General features: G+C 45.2%; 1 protein-coding gene across 1 annotated transcript; it reads left to right on the top strand.

Annotated features, from left to right (window-relative positions):
• The first annotated feature begins 3,757 nt into the window (after window positions 1–3,757).
• On the top strand, window positions 3,758–20,977 carry LOC311101590 (adapter SH3BGRL-like). Its single transcript, XM_084142721.1, has 11 exons — window positions 3,758–3,900; window positions 6,463–6,648; window positions 6,766–6,846; window positions 11,191–11,217; window positions 11,314–11,340; window positions 14,837–14,863; window positions 15,646–15,669; window positions 16,045–16,071; window positions 17,080–17,109; window positions 19,043–19,106; window positions 19,907–20,977. Exons 1-10 carry the CDS (start codon window positions 3,856–3,858, stop codon window positions 19,061–19,063), a joined length of 495 nt encoding a protein of 164 aa, XP_083998847.1. The 5' UTR covers window positions 3,758–3,855; the 3' UTR covers window positions 19,064–19,106; window positions 19,907–20,977.
• The last annotated feature ends 227 nt before the right edge of the window (window positions 20,978–21,204 follow it).

The following is a 21,204-nucleotide window of genomic DNA, read 5'->3' as shown; positions in this document are numbered from 1 at the left end:
TTGGCAATGACACAGGTCAAACGTTTTCTGTAAGTCTTCACAAGGTTTTCACACACTGTTGCTGGTATTTTGGCCCATTCCTCCATGCAGATCTCCTCTAGAGCAGTGATGTTTTGAGGCTGTCGCTGGGCAACACGGACTTTCAACTCCCTCCAAAGATTTTCTATGGGGTTGAGATCTGGAGACTGGCTAGGCCACTCCAGGACCTTGAAATGCTTCTTACGAAGCCACTCCTTCATTGCCCGGGCGGTGTGTTTGGGATCATTGTCATGCTGAAAGACCCAGCCACGTTTCATCTTCAATGCCCTTGCTGATGGAAGGAGGTTTTTACTCAAAATCTCACGATACATGGCCCCATTCATTCTTTCCTTTACACAGATCAGTCGTCCTGGTCCCTTTGCAGAAAAACAGCCCCAAAGCATGATGTTTCCACCCCCATGCTTCACAGTAGGTATGGTGTTCTTTGGATGCAACTCAGCATTCTTTGTCCTCCAAACACGACGAGTTGAGTTTTTACCAAAAAGTACTGGCTTAAGCAGGGGGACACGTCTGGCACTGCAGGATTTGAGTCCCTGGCGGCGTAGTGTGTTACTGATGGTAGGCTTTGTTACTTTGGTCCCAGCTCTCTGCAGGTCATTCACTAGGTCCCCCTGTGTGGTTCTGGGATTTTTGCTCACCATTCTTGTGATCATTTTGACCCCACGGGGTGAGATCTTGCGTGGAGCCCCAGATCGAGGGAGACTATCAATGGTCTTGTATATCTTCCATTTCCTAATAATTGCTCCCACAGTTGATTTCTTCAAACCAAGCTGCTTACCTATTGCAGATTCAGTCTTCCCAGCCTGGTGCAGGTCTACAATTTTGTTTCTGGTGTCCTTTGACATCTCTTTGGTCTTGGCCATAGTGGAGTTTGGAGTGTGACTGTTTGAGGTTGTGGACAGGTGTCTTTTATACTGATAACAAGTTCAAACAGGTGCCATTAATACAGGTAACGAGTGGAAGACAGAGGAGCCTCTTAAAGAAGAAGTTACAGGTCTGTGAGAGCCAGAAATCTTGCTTGTTTGTAGGTGACTAAATACTTATTTTCCCCCATAATTTGCAAATAAATTCATAAAAAATCCTACAATGTGATTTTCTGCATTTTTTCTCTCAATTTGTCATAGTTGACGTGTACCTATGATGAAAATTACAGGCCTCTCTCATCTTTTTAAGTGGGAGAACTTGCGCAATTGGTGGCTGACTAAATACTTTTTTCCCCCACTGTATATTGGTCTCCCCGTAGAAGACCAATACAGATGGACAGAGTTGAAAACCCAATCAGTTTCAATACAGACATCCACCTGGCCTGTGAACATGGAGTCAGCCCTGCCATGTGAATGCATGTACTGTACTTGTATTCTCTTGTTCTTCCTGTTTAGGTCCACAGTGATCAGGGCCAGCCTGTGGCTCAGCTCTTCCCTCTCTTCCATGCTGTGGTCCTCGCTGAGCAGCTGCAGCCGGTGCAGAGCGTCCTTAGTGCGCAGCAGCTCCTCCTCCATGCCCCTCAGACGCCTGGACAGACTGTTGCGGCGGATGCGGGCTTTACACAGGAGCTCCTGCAGAGCATGCACCTCGTTGCCGTGCTTGGCCAGAACCTGACGGTGTGGGTGGGTGCAAAACATTATGACCTTAGCCAATACTGCAAGATCAGATTATTGTTGTTAGCTGATAATGAGTTTGTTATAGCTGTGTTATAGATCAATTATTCAAGCCAGACATTTTTTTGCTGCAGCATACCTGGGGAAGGCCACTCTGTGAGTCCTGGAAGCGCTGTAGCGCCACCGTGTGGCGGCCCTGGAGCTGCTTCAGCAGCTTGTTCTCTGTGGCGACACCACTCAGCTGCTGCTGTAGCTCCCACACTTGGCTGTTGAGTTCCTTGATGCGGTGCCTGTTGGCAGACCTGATGCGCTGGTTTGGTCCCTCCAGGGGATTGATTGGAGGGAAGAGAGGGGCCTTGCGGTTCCTTGAATGAGTGTTTTTCTTCTTTTTGCACCACTGCCCTCCCTTGTTTTGAGCTGAGAGGAAAAAGGCACCTAAGTGTGATGCTTACATGGGAATATGCTGCAAACCATCTCGGCCTATAGGCCTACACTTATGTCATTATAGGTAGGCTGTCTGTAGTAATGAGAAGATATGAAATATCAGATTGATATCACATACTTTGTGCTTTCGCTGTCTTCATGCTTAGACCTGGCTTATTTTTTTATATTTTTTATTTAACCTTTATTTAACTAGGCAAGTCAGTTAAGAACAAATTCTTATTTACAATGATGGACTACACTTGCTTGGTGAGAGGGCAAGGGTCCTATTTGCAGTAGTGTCAGCCTCCTCCCTGTAGTCTGACTGGGTGCATGACCCCTGAGAGTCTTTGCTGCTGCCTGTCCTACTGCTGTATCCCTTGCTTGACCTGGAGGAGGTGGACTGGCCTGAGGAGCAGCTTGAGTCTGCATCCTCTGCACCCACTTCATAGTTAGCATCGTCCTGCTGCACTATGCCTCTGGTGTGGTGTCTCAGACTCAGAGACATGTCTCCCCCAAAGATGAGCCCGCACCAGTTTCTGTAATATAGCAGACATATATCCAATTAGTCGTTAATTTAGCCACACTGTATATGAAATGATAAGAACCCAAGCAATCTATACTTTCAACTATAGCCTACTTACATTCATTAATAGTTTAATACATTTAGCCAGCTAGATCTAACGTTATCCAGCTAGGTCTAGAAGACAGAGAGTGACAGACATTCCTTGGCTTGATAAAAAAAATAAAAATACACTTTCCTGACTTCAACTATTCTACGTAGCTAACAACCAAGCCTAATAACTCCCCATGCCAATGCTATCCCTACATTAAATTACATTATGTGGTCCTCTGTAGCTCAATTGGTAGAGCATGGCGCTTGTAACACCAGCGTAGTGGGTTCGATCCCCGGGACCACCCATACGTAAAAATGTATGCACACATGACTGTAAGTCGCTTTGGATAAAAGCGTCTGCAAAATGGCTTATTATTATGAAAATATCTAAATGTTCCCCCCCCCCCCCCCCCCCTCACTTGCATTCAGTTTAGTTATTATTTATCTTCAATAGCAAGAGACAGTCATTGACCGATTATGTTGTTGGCTGACCGTCTCAGAAATTGTATTTTGGGTTACCCTAGAAACAAGTGTACATTCTTTCTATGGACAAGTCATAGCCAAGGAATATTACGTTCCTTGATCATGGGACATTTCTTAGAACTGACTGTTTTTGGGACGATTAAAGACCACACCATCCTAATTTGTATATAAACTCATTGTTTTCTAGTAAAACAATTACATTAGACTTCGTTTGCAATTGTTTAAAGAAAAATCGTCTTTCGGGATTTACTACAACAACAAAAAGATACACTAGCCTATAATAAGTTAAACAAATAAAGATGTACACTGTAGATTTACAACAACAAAAAACTGTTAGGTCCAACAATATGCACACATTTCAACTGCCCGCTTTAACTCTTGGTTTTGTTTTCACTAGTTGCTCTGTTGGTCAGTGGCTATTTCTGTCCATATATGCACTTTGCATGTAGCTGCAAACTAACTTTGTGGTCCCCATGCCGACAGACAGCTGAAGTTGCCAATCACTCGGTCAGCGCTGCACCCCTAAAACCTGGCCCACCAATCCTGCGGTGATGGAGAGTTTGGGGACAAAAATAGCCTCATTAGTGTGGCTTGTGTTCGCAGAGTAATGTCCTGGGTACGCTCTACTATTAGGGCAGGCAGCCTGTATCTTTAATAACCTACGTTAGTACCTCATTCTACAGAACACGTTGTAACAAAATGGTTATAAAAGTATTTCTAGCTTCTTCATCAGGATCGACAGCGGTAAGCATTTACCCGAGTCTTTGTTTTTAAATGCAAAATTAACTTTGTTGGCCGGTTTCCTACGACTATTGTTCAGCTCTTAGTACATGCATTTATGTGACTGGCAAACAGATTCAAATAGGTTGAAGTTATTATAGGCCTAGGCAATTTAGCGGTTTGTCAACTTTTAGTACCGTTATTTGCGTCTAACTTCTCAGTTGAGGAGCACTAAGACTACTCGAGTTTCCTTATATATCTCGACCGTCGCTGAGATCACATTCCAAACCTGCAAAAGCAATCTGTTGAAAATGAACCACCATGCATTCACTTGCAGAACTTTCTGGAATATATTTGGATTACTTCAAACCTAATCTACAAGATCAAAGAAAATGTATGATATGTGAATTGATTCATGGCATATTATTATTATTATTATTATTATTATTAAAATATAAAACATAAAGTCAAAAGCATTCATTAATGTATCAGTGTCTTCTACTCTGCTCTCCCCAACCTAATGATAGAAAAAAGCAGCCAAACATGATCTCATAAAGAAGAAGCCCACAGTGCATTCGAAAAGTATTCAGACACCTTGACTTTTTCCACAATTTGTTATGTTACAGCCTTATTCTAAATCTACACACGATACCCCATAATGACGAAGCATAAACAGGTTTTTAGTAATTTTGGAAATATCACATTTACATAAGTATTCAGACCCTTTACTCAGTACGTTGTGGAAGCACATTTCGCAGCGATTACAGCCTCGAGTCTTCTTGGGTATGACTTTACAAGCTTGGCACACCTGTATTTGGGGAGTTTCTCCCATTCTTCTCTGCAGATCCTCTCAAGCTCTGTCAGGTTGGATGGGGAGCGTCACTGCACAGCTATTTTCAGGTCTCTCTCGAGATGTTAAATCGGGTTCAAGTCCGGGCTCTGGCTGGGCCACACAAGGACATTCAGAGACTTGTCCCGAAGCCACTCCTGCGTTGTCTTGGCTGTGTGCTTAGGGTCATTGGGCTCCTGAGTGGCGCAGTGGTCTAAGGCACTGCATCGCAGTGCAAACTGTGCCACTAGAGATCCTGGTTCGAATCCAGGCTCTGTCGCAGCCGGCCGCGACCGGGAGACTCATGGGCGGCGCACAATTGGCCCAGCGTTGTCCAGGGTAGGGGAGGGAATGGCCGGCAGGGATGTAGCTCAGTTGATAGAGCATGGCGTTTGCAACACCAGGGTTGTGGGTTTGATTCCCACGGGGGGCCAGTATAAAAAAATATGTATTCAGTAACTGTAAGTTGCTCTGGATAAGAGCGTCTGCTAAATGACTAAAATGTAAATGTAATGTAAATGTCATTGTCCTGTTGGAAGGTGAACCTTCGCCTCAGTCTGAGGTCCTGAGCACTCTGGAGCAGGTTTTCATCAAGGATCTCTCTGTACTTTGCTCCGTTCACCTTTCCCTCGATCCTGACTAGTCTCCCAGTCCCTGCCGCAGAAAAACATCCCCACAGCATGCTAATGCCACCACCATGCTTCACCGTAGGGATGGTGCCAGGTTTCCTCCAGACGTGACGCTTGGCATTCAGGCCAAATAGTTCAATCTTGGTTTCATCAGACCAGAGTATCTTGTTTCTCATGGTCTGAGTCCTTTAGGTGCCTTTTGGCAAACTCCAAGCGGGCTGTCATGTGGCTTCCATCTGGCCACTCTACTGTAAAGGCCTGATTGGCGGAGTGCTGCAGACATGGTTGTCCTTCTGGAAGGTTCTCCCATCTCCACAGAGGAACTCTGGAGCTCTGTCAGAGTGACTATTGGGTTCTTGGTCATCTCCCTGACAAAGGCCCTTCTCCCCTGATTGCTCAGTTTGGCCGTGCGGCCAGCTCTAGGAAGAGTCTTGATGGTTCCAAACTTCTTCCATTTAAGAAGGATGGAGGCCACTGTGTTCTTGGGGGCCTTCAATGCTGCAGAATGTTTTTGGTACCCTTCCGCAGATCTGTGTCTCGACACAATCCTGTCTCGGAGCTCTACGGATAATTCCTTTGACCTCATGGCTTGGTTTTTGCTCTGACATGCACTGTTAACTGTGGGACCTTATGTAGACAGGTGTGTGCCTTTCCAAATCATGTCCAATCAATTGAATTTATCACAGGTGGACTCCAATCAAGTTGTAGAAACATTTCAAGGATGATAAATGGAAACCGGATGCACCTGGGCTAAATTTCGAGTCTCATAGTAAAGTGTCTGAATACTTATGTAAATAAGGTATTTCTGTTTTAGTTTTTTTAAATAAATTTGCGACGATATCTGCAAACCTGTTTTCACTTTGTCATTATGGGGTATTGTATGTAGATTGAGGATTAAAAAAAAATACATTTACATTTTTGTCATTTAGCAGACGCTCTTATCCAGAGCGACTTAGTTAGTGAGTGCATACATTTTTATTTAGATTTTTTTTCCATACTATTTAATCAATTTTAGAATAAGGCTGTAACGTTACAAAATGTGGAAAAAGTAAAGGGGTCTGAATACTTTCCGAATGCAATATCTATACTGTGTTTGTTGTCTGTCTGTACACCTGTGTGATGGCCCAGATCAAAAAGAAGCAACAGGATGTGCTTGGATTCCTGGAGGCCCTGAAAGTGGACTACGCTCCATTGGACATTGCCTGCAATGAGGACAACCGCATGTGGATGAGGGAAAATGTCCCTGTGGAGAAAAAGCCCACCAACGGGATCCCCCTACCCCCTCAGATCTTCAACGAAGAGAGCTACTGTGGGGTGAGCAAAACAAGATAATGTAGAAGGTGTGGTAACTAATAGGCCAGGTAGAGGGGGAACATTTCCATTAAAATGCTGAGAGAACGATTGGAGTGTCTCATTTGTCTTTTACCACAGGACTACGAGACATTCTTTGACGCCAAAGAAGACAATGCGGTATATGCCTTCCTGGGTCTGCCACCTCCTCCAGGATCCAAGGTTGGAATTCAACTTTCACTTACTTTTCTAAAATGAAAATGATGTTTATATAGCTTTTGAGCTTTAGATTACAACCACACAACCCTTTTTTCCACTCAATGGATTTTATAATGCAAATAAATGGTTTACTTCCATGTCAGGCTGTTTTAATGTTTATTTAGCTGAAATGCTAGTTTGTTTTTGCTCAGACATGGCTAAGTGCACTCCATACAGTGGGGGAAAAAAACGATTTAGTCAGCCACCAATTGTGCAAGTTCTCCCACTTAAAAAGATGAGAGAGGCCTGTAATTTTCATCATAGGTACACGTCAACTATGACAGACAAATTGAGATTTTTTTTCTCCAGAAAATCACATTGTAGGATTTTTTATGAATTTATTTGCAAATTATGGTGGAAAATAAGTATTTGGTCACCTACAAACAAGCAAGATTTCTGGCTCTCACAGACCTGTAACTTCTTCTTTAAGAGGCTCCTCTGTCCTCCACTCGTTACCTGTATTAATGGCACCTGTTTGAACTTGTTATCAGTATAAAAGACACCTGTCCACAACCTCAAACAGTCACACTCCAAACTCCACTATGGCCAAGACCAAAGAGCTGTCAAAGGACACCAGAAACACAATTGTAGACCTGCACCAGGCTGGGAAGACTGAATCTGCAATAGGTAAGCAGCTTGGTTTGAAGAAATCAACTGTGGGAGCAAATATTAGGAAATGGAAGACATACAAGACCACTGATAATCTCCCTCGATCTGGGGCTCCACGCAAGATCTCACCCCGTGGGGTCAAAATGATCACAAGAACGGTGAGCAAAAATCCCAGAACCACACGGGGGGACCTAGTGAATGACCTGCAGAGAGCTGGGACCAAAGTAACAAAACCTACCATCAGTAACACACTACGCCGCCAGGGACTCAAATCCTGCAGTGCCAGACGTGTCCCCCTGCTTAAGCCAGTACATGTCCAGGCCCGTTTGAAGTTTGCTAGAGTGCATTTGGATGATCCAGAAGAGGATTGGGAGAATGTCATATGGTCAGATGAAACCAAAATATAACTTTTTGGTAAAAACTCAACTCGTCGTGTTTGGAGGACAAAGAACGCTGAGTTGAATCCAAAGAACACCATACCTACTGTGAAGCATGGGGGTGGAAACATCATGCTTTGGGGCTGTTTTTCTGCAAAGGGACCAGGACGACTGATCCGTGTAAAGGAAAGAATGAATGGGGCCATGTATCGTGAGATTTTGAGTGAAAACCTCCTTCCATCAGCAAGGGCATTGAAGATGAAACGTGGCTGGGTCTTTCAGCATGACAATGATCCCAAACACACCTCCCGGGCAACGAAGGAGTGGCTTCGTAAGAAGCATTTCAAGGTCCTGGAGGGGCCTAGCCAGTCTCCAGATCTCAACCCCATAGAAAATCTTTGGAGGGAGTTGAAAGTCCATGTTGCCCAGCGACAGCCCCAAAACATCACTGCTCTAGAGGAGATCTGCATGGAGGAATGGGCCAAAATACCAGCAACAGTGTGTGAAAACCTTGTGAAGACTTACAGAAAACGTTTGACCTGTGTCATTGCCAACAAAGGGTATATAACAAAGTATTGAGAAACTTTTGTTATTGACCAAATACTTATTTTCCACCATAATTTGCAAATAAATTCATTAAAAATCCTACAATGTGATTTTCTGGATTTTTTTCTCTCATTCTGTCTGTCATAGTTGACGTGTACCTATGATGAAAATTACAGGCCTCTCTCATCTTTTTAAGTGGGAGAACTTGCACAATTGGTGGCTGACTAAATACTTTTTCCCCCCACTGTATATCATATTCCTTTGTAGGGCAAGCAGGGGTTAGTGATGTTAATTGTGTGAGAGGGATACGATGTGACATGTATGCTAAGCTAGTTGAGGATGATGCAACTGTGTTAAACAACCTGCCAATTGTCCTTGGTGCAGGAAGCGAAAGAGGCGGAAAAGGCATTTATCCTTGAAAATGGGACTGTTGAGAGTGAGACCATTGAGAACGGAACTGATGATGCTGAAGATGAAGAGAACCTTGAAGCTGAGGAGGTTGAGGAGGAGAACCTTGATGATGACTCACTAGTAATGCCTTTCTCTTATCCCCTCAGTCCCTGTCTCACCTTTACCATTTCTCCCCCGGTTTCTTCCTATCCAGCGTAATCTTAACCATTTCTCCAGTTAACTCCTGTTGGTTTCATTTTCCAGTTACCCAGTTAACTCTTGTTGGTTACATTTTCCATGGATGATTACCAAGTAACCAGTAATGTTGCTAATCCTCTCATTGCATGGATGAGTGTCAATTTAGAGTTTAAAAACAATTTAGAGTTTAAAAACAGTGTAACCATCTCTCATTAATTAACATGTGTACATTTCTCCCTTTAATAGTGTGTCATTATCTGTAGTTTTTACAAAGCATATAAAGTATTTATAATCATTCTAGATATTATATATGATTTCTATTCAATAGAAAGCAGATGATTGGGAATCAGTTCATTCTTTTTCAAATTAATAATTTGTATAATAGGACTGTTCTTACAGAAGAGCATGCTGATGCTGTTGTAAAAAATGGTGATATGAACGTTTATATGGAGATATATTAAGAAAAAAGTACATTAGGCAAACGTAAACTTCTCAGCTCACTTTGGGATGCTGCCAAACCGGAGAGATTGACCTGGTGCATGAGCATCACAGAGAAATGAATTGTATCTTTTTTTCAAGGAGGTGGCCAGGGACAGCAGAGAAATATTGCCCAGTGGAACCTGTGATTTTCCTCTTATAAATCCCACAGGCTTTTAGAGGGTGCTGTTTCGAGAAGAGTGCAAATTGAGTTATTTTTACTGGACCAGCTTCATGGGTATTTCTGGGAAATGAGTTCAGCCGCCCCCTGCTTTCGTTGTTCTCCAGAGTACCAGGCCGGTTTATTTTCCATTTAAGCTGCAATGTTGTGGGAATGACAGTTATTTTATTGATACTGTTGACTGTACTGATTTAGCTGGCTTCCGGCAGAGGGATAATATGCAGTCTTCCTCGCTACACCATACACCAATGCAAACCTCTCATTTCTCTCCACAGCACCAATATGCTGCTATTCATCACCTTGTAACCATATGTAATTTCCCTTCATTTATTCATGCATTTTCCTTTACTCAGAGGAGCTGCTGATGCTGATGCCTTACTCTGTGATGTCTTTGAACATGTGACTCCAGCATTAGGGCTGCTCCCCTCCTGGTGTTTGTGTGCCCATGACAGCTGCTGTGTCATTACTATTCTAATACATAGTTTTTTCCCCCTTGATGGCACATTGTTGATTCACTCTAGAAAAGAGAGGTTCCGATGGAGGAGTTCAATGGAGATGAACACACAGAGGAGGTGGGAGGAGAAACAGGAGAGGAGGCAGCAGAAAAGGCTGCAGAAGAAGACGTCGCCGCAGAAGAGAAGGTGGCAGAGGAGGAGGAGGCGGTCGAAGACACAGAGGAAGCCAGTGAAGACACTGTAATTGGCTCCCAGAATCCCGTGCTGTGTCCTCCCGTGGCATCTCCTCTCCTCCATCTCTTTAATGTTGTCTTTTCCTCTACCTCAGGGTTTTGTTTCCCTCAAGGTCCTGTTGTCCTCGTCTCCTTCTCAACTCTGGACCATACTAACCCACCTGTATACTGTTTCTATTGACTCTTCTGTAACTGTTTCTATTGACTGTTCTGTAACTGTTTCTATTGACTGTTCTGTAACTGTTTCCGTTGACTGTTCTGTAACTGTTTCTGTTGACTGTTCTATTTGTTCCTCAGATCGGTTGGATGTTTAACCACTTCTCTGTTCTGTAGCAGATAACTGTAATCTCTTTGTATGCTGTTTAGTTTTTTAGTTTTTATTGACTCCATTTGCAGCCTTTGTGTCATCTCAATGACTACATAATCATTGGTCTTGATTTTCCTTGATATGTACTATGTCCTTTGTTCCACAACAATGTCTAGGTGTGTATGTGTAGTATGTGTCTCCATGTCTAGGTGTGTATGTGTAGTTCCACTGTCCATCCATGTCTAGGTGTGTATGTGTAGTTCCACTGTCCATCCATGTCTAGGTGTGTATGTGTAGTTCCACTGTCCATCCATGTCTAGGTGTGCATGTGTTGGTGTGGGTCCTCTGGAAATCCCCACATGTTGTTGTTCAATGTGCCTGATCTGTGAGATCTGTTCAAGTTGCACGACCTCCAATGTAGAAGTGTCTCATCCATTTTTGAGGAGAGGTTCTCTGTTAGCCTCCTTGAGGTAATGCTGTCATTGTAAAGATACTGATACACAATATTTTCTATTTTCTCCCCTTTCTGTCAAAGGCCCCCGTGAAGGAGGAAGAAGCCCAGGTAAAGTGTTTTTACATTTCTGAAAAGTATTGAAATCAAATAGAAATGTGGGAGTCATGTCTCAGTCTCACAGTTTTTCTCTCTTATCCTAAACAGGAAGAACTAGAGGATGAGGAGGCTAAGGTAACAGGCGACACTGTGTCCACCGGAGTAATGCCTGATATGAAGGGCATTGTCATTAATAATAACTGCCACTGGTCTCTGCATTGTGCCATCTGCCCCACTAAGAAAGCCCTTAGCCTGGATCCAATAGACCTGGCACATGGTTCCATACTACATTGTGCCTTTATTTGACTCTCTAATATTCTAGAATTAAGTAAATTATTAACTTGTAGATATTTTAGTCATTCAACTATTCTAAACAAAGCATATACATGTAGGTCTAAAAGGGAAATACGTATGTTAGGTCTAAGTATTCCTGGCCATAGTCACTGATTTATAAATCAGTACTATGAAGTTTCTCTGCCAATGCCCAGGCCCAGCTATGTCTGCTAGCCATTGTAACAAAACATGATTACATCATACATGCTTAATAACATGCTATCTATATACACTTGCAAAGTTTCCCAACTCACCAGCAGCTTAATTCATTAATAAATACTTTTATTGTGACTTGAAAGCTGTATTGAGAATGGTAAAGGTCAAATATCACATTGTTTTAATGTCTCATACCACTGTTGTGTTCTGTTGGGCTCAGAAGTGCCTCAGAAGCCAGTGCTGGTATTGAATACAATGTGCTGTGGCACAAACAAACAGACGCAGAGTAAACCGAGACGTGTTAGTGTTACCCAGGGCACTGTTGTTCACTACAGAGTAAACCATTATAAACTTGTTATTGATAAGATATAAAGTTATATGCTGTTGAACAAGTTCAACTGAATATATCCATCAGTATTTATGTGCAATGTGTCAATAGATATCAAAGCACTTGTGATGTTATTGTATTGTAGTAATAATCAATTGTCACGATCGTCGTAAGCAACGGACCAAGGCGCAGCGTGATATGCGTACATCTTTTAATGAGTACTTAATGACACTACAACAAAACGATACGTGAAGTCCTAAGGTTAACAAACACAAACTTCTCCGGAACAAGATCCCACAAATAACTAGTGCCAACAGGCTGCCTAAGTATGGTTCCCAATCAGAGACAACGAGAATCAGCTGCCTCTGATTGGGAACCACCCTGGCCAACATAGATATAAATGATCTAGAACAAAACATAGAAAACTATAACATAGAACCTACACACCCTGGCTCAACATAAAAGAGTCCCCAGAGCCAGGGCGTGACAGTACCCCCCCCCCCCAAAGGCGCGGACTGCGACCGCGCCAACCAAAACCAACAGGGGACGGGCCGGGTGGGCATTCCGCCTCGGAGGCGGATCCGGCTCCGGGCGTGACCACCACTCTCTTTCTACCCCCCCGTAGCGCCCCTGGTCTGGTCTGGCCCCGCTGGCCGGAGCTGGACTGGACACCGGTGGAGCGGATTGCTCTGGCTCCGGAGTGGAGCAGCTGACCGGTGCCGAACCAGGCACGGGCCGTGCCGGACTGACGACGTGCACCACTGGCTTGGTGCGGGGAGCAGGAACGGGCCGGACCGGGCTGACGACGTGCACCACTGGCTTGGTGCGGGGAGCAGGAACGGGCCGGACAAGGCTGACGACGCGCACCACTGGCTTGGTGCGGGGAGCAGGAACAGGCCGGACCGGGCTGGCGACGCGCACCACTGGCTTGGTGCGGGGAGCAGGAACGGGCCGGACCGGGCTGACGACGCGCACCACTGGCTTGGTGCGGGGAGCAGGAACGGGCCGGACCGGGCTGACGACGCGCACTACTGGCTTGGTGCGGGGAGCAGGAACGGGCCGGACCGGGCTGACGACGCGCACTACTGGCTTGGTGCGGGGAGCAGGAACAGGCCGGACCGGGCTGGCGACGCGCACCACTGGCTTGGTGCGGGGAGCAGGAACGGGCCGGACCGGGCTGACGACGCGCACCACTGGCTTGGTGCGGGGAGCAGGAACAGGCCGGACCGGGCTGGCGACGCGCACCACTGGCTTGGTGCGGGGAGCAGGAACAGGCTGGACCGGGCTGGCGACGCGCACCACTGGCTTGGTGCGGGGAGCAGGAACGGGCCGGACCGGGCTGACGACGCGCACCACTGGCTTGGTGCGGGGAGCAGGAACAGGCCGGACCGGGCTGACGACGCGCACTACTGGCTTGGTGCGGGGAGCAGGAACGGGCCGGACCGGGCTGGCGACGCGCACCACTGGCTTGGTGCGGGGAGCAGGAACGGGCCGGACCGGGCTGGCGACGCGCACCACTGGCTTGGTGCGGGGAGCAGGAACGGGCCGGACCGGGCTGACGACGCGCACCACTGGCTTGGTGCGGGGAGCAGGAACAGGCCGGACCGGGCTGGCGACGCGCACCACAGGCTTGGTGCGGGGAGCAGGAACAGGCCGGACCGGGCTGGGAACACGCACCATTGGCTTGGTGCGGGGAGCAGGAACAGGCCGGGCTGGACTGGGAACACGCACCATAGGCTTGGTGCGGGGAGCCGGAACGGGCCGGGCTGGGAACACGCACCATAGGCTTGGTGCGGGGAGCCGGAACGGGCCGGGCCGGACTGTAGAGGCGGACTGGAGGTCTGGAGCGGAGAGCTGACACAACCCGTCCTGGCTGAATGCCTACTTCCACACAATATGTGTGAGGCATCAGCACAGGACGTACAGGGCTGTGCACTCGTACTGGCGCTACAGCACGTGGCACTGGCGCAGGATATACGGGACGGAGGAGGGGTACTGGAGGCCACGAGCGTTGAGCCGGCACACTCCGTCCTGGCTGCATGCCCACCTTAGCACGACACGTGCGTGGTGCTAGCACAGGACGTACAGGACTGTGCCGGAACACTCGCGGCACAGTACGTGGCTCCGCATAACACGGAGCCTGCCCTTTTAGCCCCCCCCCAACATTTTCTTGGGGCTGTCTCTCGGGCTTCCTCCTCGGCCGGTACCCACTGCGTTGCCGCTGCTCCTCTCTGTAGCGCGCCTCCACAGTCTCCTCCCAAGGACGGCGATCCATTCCGGCCTGGATCTCTTCCCAAGTCCAGGATCCCTTCCCGTCCAGGATCTCCTCCCAAGTCCAGGCTGTCTGTTCCTGGACACGCTGCTTGGTCCTCCTTTGGTGGGATCTTCTGTCACGATCGTCGTAAGCAACGGACCAAGGCGCAGCGTGATATGCGTACATCTTTTAATGAGTACTTAATGACACTACAACAAAACGATACGTGAAGTCCTAAGGTTAACAAACACAAACCTCTCCGGAACAAGATCCCACAAATAACTAGTGCCAACAGGCTGCCTAAGTATGGTTCCCAATCAGAGACAACGAGAATCAGCTGCCTCTGATTGGGAACCACCCTGGCCAACATAGATATAAATGATCTAGAACAAAACATAGAAAACTATAACATAGAACCTACACACCCTGGCTCAACATAAAAGAGTCCCCAGAAACAGGGCGTGACATCAATTTGTTAAAATCTATATTTCCTGGTTACAGTAACCTGGTGAAAGCTAGCGAGTTGATCCAAAGCTAATCATTGCTATTTGTTGTTTTAGGGAGAAGACGATCAGCAGGTTTCTGAGGTAGATCTACTTTGAATGTTCTATAGCTATAATGTTCAGTCCTTAAATCAAATTCATTATATATTGTAGTCTCAATTTCTGTGCTAAGGGCCTTGGGTGTTCAGTTTTAATGTAGTTTGTTTGCATCCTTGTGATTGTGATCTGTGTCTGACATCCAGACAACTAACCTCACATTCTTCTTTGTTGTAGCTTTTCTTGTGCAATATTGAATGCTTGAAATCCGTCTTCCTTCGTAGTCCCATGATTTGCAACTCCAGATCCACTTTTGTTGTTTTTGCCCCCTTCCCATTTTCCAGAGGCCTCCTGTGGAGAGATTGCTGTATGTTTGGATGCATTTCATCTTAATCCTTGACACAGTTTTGAACACTACTGATCTTTTCTATGACATGCCACCTTAGAGATATAATCATTAGATACCCAGGTCAATAACATTCATATTTGTCATTTGATAAGATTGTTTGATGATTTTATTTAGAAATATGTCATGCTCCTTTAGCTGCTACTCTGTTTAGTGTCTACATTTAAAGAGATCTTGTATAATAGTTAATACAGTAATACAGATACAGTAACAAGGATCGTATGTCTAAATAAATCCAACAAAGTCACAGAAAGATAATTAAGTTTAACTAAATATTTTAGGGCTCCAGCTTGGTTCATGTTGAATCATGCATGTAAAGCTATCTGCAAGAGGGTCTCCTCCTCCAGAAACTCCTTGTACCTCCTCCACACATTGACCCCTCCCCCCTTTGCCCTTTTCCCCATCTCTTGGTTTGGTTTTCCAGGGAGAAGAGGATTTGGGGTCGGAGGTAACTGGGCATCTGCGACTGTCAATTTATCTGGTTGTTCCCCTAGTTACCAGCTGTGTGGGTTTGTCTGGCGGAGATCAGAAGGCTTTGTGTTGTAGGACGGAAGAGCTTGCCTTGTGTGATCTGTCTGCTGTTTGTTCCCTCATCAGTAGCCCGTGTTCACTCCCTCCGAACCTCTTGTCTGTCTGTCTCCCCTCTCTTTTAGCTTTCCTCTTCCTCATTTCTTCCCTAGTCCTGTAGCTGCTTCCTTCCTTCCAGCCTGATCTATCCCTGTAGATTCCATTTTTTTTAAACAGACTTTTCCTATAGCGCATGCCTCTGGTGTCACCTCTGACCTCCATCCACACCACTGACACTTAATCTCATCCTTTCTAGGAGGAAGAAGAGCTGCGACAGCTTGAGGTAGATTGATGTGTTTTTTTTTTTTTCCAACTACATTCGTCCCCCCTCTACCTCTCCACCATTCTATCAATGCTGCTTTTCTTGCTTCCACATCTTGCTGTTTATTCAGCATTCCTTCAATTTCCTCCTTCACTACTTTCTATGTAGATTAAACAGACCCTATCTCACCTATGGCATCTGAACAGACTGTAGCCCTTACTATATGTCTTTATCCCTCTCACTCATGCCAGATAATGATATCTCAATCGTTGGATGAGCAACATGGTAACTCTGGTAGCCATCAGAACACAGACCATGATAGAGAAACCCAGCACTGTCATTCATACTGATTTTAGAATATTCCTCACTCACTCTCTCTCTCACACACACACACACACACACACACACACACACACACACACACACACACACACACACACACACACACACACACACACACACACACACACACACACACACACACACACAGAGAGAGCCTCTCCAACATTCCAAACTGCCACTGCCTGCCCTCCCTCCTTTTCCACACAAGCTTCACTGCCTTTGCTCTCTCTCTCCCTCTCTGCTCTCTTCGTCCTCCCCTCTCTTGCTCTCCTCCACCTCCTCCACCCCCTCCTATACCTTCATTGCAGGAGCAAGAAGAGGCAGTCAGTGAAGTTGAGATAGTTTCCTCTTGTTGTAATTTGTGACATCTTCTGTGGATCTTAGATTGGAAACACCCTCTCTCTGTATCTCTCTATCTCTCTATTTCTGTCTGTGCTGCTGCTTGGGTTGTGGTCTCTGTGGTACGGATAACTGATGGTGTGCAGCATGACAGACACAACAGTCATTTGGTATACTTATGGTAATAATAATAATGGGAACATTAAGTAACAAAGGGCTTTCCACCCTCTTGTAGTCTCCTTAGTGACATGCCGTTTCACTTATCTCAAATATAGCCTGTTGTATCTCTTGCCATTGTTCCCTCTTTGACATTGAAATGCTCAAAACCCCTGATATCCCCATCCTTAGGAAGAAGAAGAGGCCCCAGAGGTAACAGAGGTATATTCTGGCTGTGCTCCCAGCCCATTGCATGGTGTGGCCCCTGACGTGGAGTAAATGGATCTTATGCATGACCCTACTCCTTCATATGTGGATTTAGTGTGGGGTTGTGAAGAGCTCTCTACCCTCTTATTCTCCAAGGCTGCCAGCATCACTCCTGTGCTATGCTGTCTATAATGTTTGGAAATTATTGGACTCTCTCTGGACTCTGGTTGTGGTTTTGATGCAGTGTGACTGGGATGAGGTCATTGCCCGTTGGTTTATGTGGAGGCTTGAGTATTCTGCAGCATTGTGCCAGTGGATGTTTCATAACAGGTGACATGCATCGTTTGGTGTCAAGATCTGCCTCTGCGCACATGAGCATAAGTTTGACACCTAGATGTGCTTGTGAATTGGATCTTACAGTGTTTCATAGGGATCCCTAGTGACTTGACCAGAACTTGATGACAACCGGGATGTTTAAAAAGCCATTGGCATGGCTTCTCTTTGCAAGGAGTGTGTGGACAGTGTGGACAGGACAAGCACATCAGAAGATTAATGGACTGTTTGTTATTGTGCAATGCTCCTCCACAACAAGATCTTGGCAGTGTCAGATATGTTGCACCAGACTACGCTGCTTTAAATAATTTGTTACCGTGGACATCATTTATCAAATCTTGAATACACAGCAAGCACTATATCCACAAGCAAGTTGTCCGTTACTTAGTTATTAAAAACAGTGAATTACTTGGTCACAGGACTAAATATTTTTAATTTATTTAACCCATAGGCTATTTACATTTGTAGAAATGTAGCTAATTGTATTAGCGCAACACCATGATCAACCCAACAGATGCACCTTGGAGTGAATGTGGTCTGATGATTTGTGAAGTGTGCAGTGCCTTGCAGTTTCACGTCATATGACACCACCTCATAGAGGGCCTTGCTTAAAGGCCCACACTACTCTTACTACTTCACTAGCAGTTAAGGGAATGATGCCTTATCCCTGTGGATAACTTGTTCCCTTGGCCTAAGTAGTGGATATATTCCTAGTGTTCCTAGTGTCTTCCCATCCTCACCTCTCCTACCTGTTTTCTTGATGCCTCCCCTGGTTTGTAATATGGTTTTACTCCCTTTTAACCCAACTGGACCCTTCCCTTAAAAAAAAAACAACGACAACATATGTTTTTGTATTTTTTGTTATGCCAAGGATGAAGAAGAAAAAGTGACAGAGGTAGAGGAAGCAGAGGTAGTATAGCAACCTGCAAACACACTGATGTTCCCACCAGTGTTCACCTTGGTGCAAATACTCTTGTACCACTTTGAGAAGGATCTGAGCATTCTACTGAATATTCTAGTGAATCTTTCTTATGGTTATTGATGATGATGACTGCCTTATCTGAATTAAATCCGTTTCTCCGCTTCTCAGTAATCCTGTTAAACTGTAATCAAGCACAGCTGAGCGATATCACTTAATTGGAGAGGGAAGCTTTGTTCGGGCTGCTCTCTTTGTTAAACTAGCACTTTAAGATGAGTCATCTGTGCTCTTTAAAAAAAAAGAAACTAAAATGGAGTTAAACTACAGTTTGGCTCATATATTGATATTACTGAGTGGGATATCAAATTCAAATGTTATTTGTCACATGCCCCCGAATACAACAGGTGTAGACCTTACAGTGAGGGGGGACAATGCAAATAGTCCGGGTAGCCATTTGATTAGCTGTTCAGGAGTCTTATGGCTTGGGGGTAGAAGCTGTTAAGAAGCCTTTTGGACCTAGACTTGGTGCTCCGGTACTGCTTGCCGTGCGGTAGCAGAGAGAACAGTTTATGACTAGGGTGGCTGGAGTCTTTGGCAATTTTTAGGGTCTTCCTTGGATATCTTGGTTCTCCTCTCTTCTGATGTCTTGCTTTACCTTGTCATCAACGTTGTCATTACTCAGTTTTCTTTTCTCAGCAGGAAGAAGAGGACGAGTAGTTACAGCCAGGAAAGGTTTAGGATGTGGTTTACTACTGCCCAGGTAAAATACACTACTTTATTACTTAATCAGAATTCTCTTGTCTGCCACTGGGTGGCAGTATGAGAGTATGTAGTTTGCAGTGAACCGATGGCTGCATCGTATACCTCATAAACATTTCTTCTTGTTACTGAATGTCTTTCTAGAGTAATTTAAAAAGAAAACTATTCAGTACATGTATTACTCTGTGCCTTTTTGACCCTTTTATCAAATGGCTCTTCTTACTGGCATTATTAAACCATTGTATTGTATTATTTATTGCCCTAAAAATAGCTGTGTGTTTTCATAAGTGTTCTGTCAGAGAAGCTAGAGAGAACAGAGCATTGGGCTATTTAACAGGGACTGTCATCAGTTTTTTTACACAAAAAGCTTCATTGAGCACAGAATGCCTGAAGGATCCAAAGAACAGCCATATAAAACGATATCTCATGAATTCTCTTTTCTTTTCCTGCGGCAGTAATGAAGATAATAATAATAATAATCGTAATCTACAAAGCCGCACTCATCGCCCCTCTCCAGTAGTGTAGGAAATGGCTCTGCTCTCTCCAGGAGATATTTGGGTTGAGGAGAGGGAACAGCCTGAGACTTTGATTGGATGGCACAGACCACCGCACCCCCTCCCCGAAAAACCCCAAACCTGTCACGCCCAGTTAGAGAAAGCCGTTAAGTGAGCTTCTGAAGAGCCTCGGGAGGGACTGGCACTCAGGGAGGCATGGGCAGTTTGGGCACAGTGGTGATTGAAAGCTTAGGACCCACAGCCTATAGCAACGACGCATTGGTGACCTCTTTTTGTTGTCTTCCAGCCTAGAGAGACCCCCTGTTCCGGCCCTTCCTGACCCCTCAGACAATCCCCCACCCATCCCACTACCCACGATGCCCTCAACTGCTCACTGGGAATGCACATGTCCCCCTGCTAGACCCTGCCGGCTGAAACCTGCCAATCACACACTGTCTGTACGGCCCACCCATACTCCAGAGATAACCCCCTGTTTTACCAGATGTTTATATTGCGTAGGGGACTAGGACTAGAGAAGATGTATTGCTGTACTTCATTTGTATAACATTGTTAGTTTATGGTAGCTTCCATCCAGTGCGTAGCTCAATGACATAGTGTTATCAGTTTGTTGTTATTAGCAATTTTTCTAAGTGTACATACACAGTCATATGTTAAGCGTTTTAAAGATTTCAGACATACTTCATGTTGCCAATTGAAAATTGTAGTTTTATATCACAGTTTGTATAGGATGATGAGCATGTCACCACTGATATCTTAGCAGTCAATGACTGACAGCTATAACCCTGTGAGTATCTGAGTGAAGATCACTACTGTGAACTGCAACCAGTGAATGGACTTATAATCTCAGACTGAAACAGATCTATCAATGCAGTGCCTCTCACTCGATGCCGGCAAAGATGTTAGATCTACGTGTGTGAATGCAACCCAGTGACTATCTATGCCTCAGTCCAACATGAGAAAGACCCTTGTGTAGGCTTTCCACTAGCTTCCATAGCCACAAAGTCAGATTCCACAAATTGTTTTTTGATCTTATTCTAAGGTTAGGGTTAAGCATAATGTTAGCAGTGTGGTTAGCAGTGTGGTTAGGGTTAGGTTTAAAATCAAATTTTAAGAAGATCAATTGTAGAAATGGGTGGGGTTTAGCCAACATTATGACTTTGTGGCTGTGGAAACTAGTGACGACCCTCATGTAGCGTGCCTTATGACTGTGTTTGCAGCTACTGGACACCATTCACTGAACATTACTGTCTGCTGATCTACTGTGCACTTTGTTGAATGTAAAAGGAAGTAGATGACTGAGATCCCCCTAGATGTAAGAGAAGTGAAATGCCAATAAAGTAGAGTGGTGTAAACAGCTCCCCATGGCCTATTATGCTCTATTTTCAATTCATTGTGTTTTATTTATAGATCAATGTACAATGTTAGGGCTGGGCAGTGCAAGCTCAAGTCAACAGGATGTAGCTCAGTGTAAAGCCTATCTCTGGGGACTCCAGAAAGAGGTATGGAGGAGGGTATTGCACAGTGAGAAGAATTCGGTGGAAAAGAAAACCAAGAACACATTTATGTCTACATTTGTATTATAAG

Source organism: Coregonus lavaretus (genome assembly GCF_964263955.1).
Source record: "Coregonus lavaretus genome assembly, chromosome: 26".
Classification (NCBI taxonomy): Eukaryota; Metazoa; Chordata; class Actinopteri; order Salmoniformes; family Salmonidae; genus Coregonus; species Coregonus lavaretus.
Note: the sequence above shows the minus strand (reverse complement) of the source record. Positions and strands in the feature narration are given on the sequence as shown.

What these genes read in the sequence shown, in the direction of transcription:
- LOC311101590 (XM_084142721.1), top strand. Translation starts at nt 3,856, where the DNA reads ATGGTTATAAAAGTATTTCTAGCTTCTTCATCAGGATCGACAGCG. An exon ending in ACGAAGAGAGCTACTGTGGG is followed by an intron (nt 6,649 to 6,765) that starts GTGAGCAAAACA and finishes CTTTTACCACAG; the next exon opens with GACTACGAGACATTCTTTGA. An exon ending in AAGAGGATTTGGGGTCGGAG is followed by an intron (nt 15,670 to 16,044) that starts GTAACTGGGCAT and finishes CATCCTTTCTAG; the next exon opens with GAGGAAGAAGAGCTGCGACA.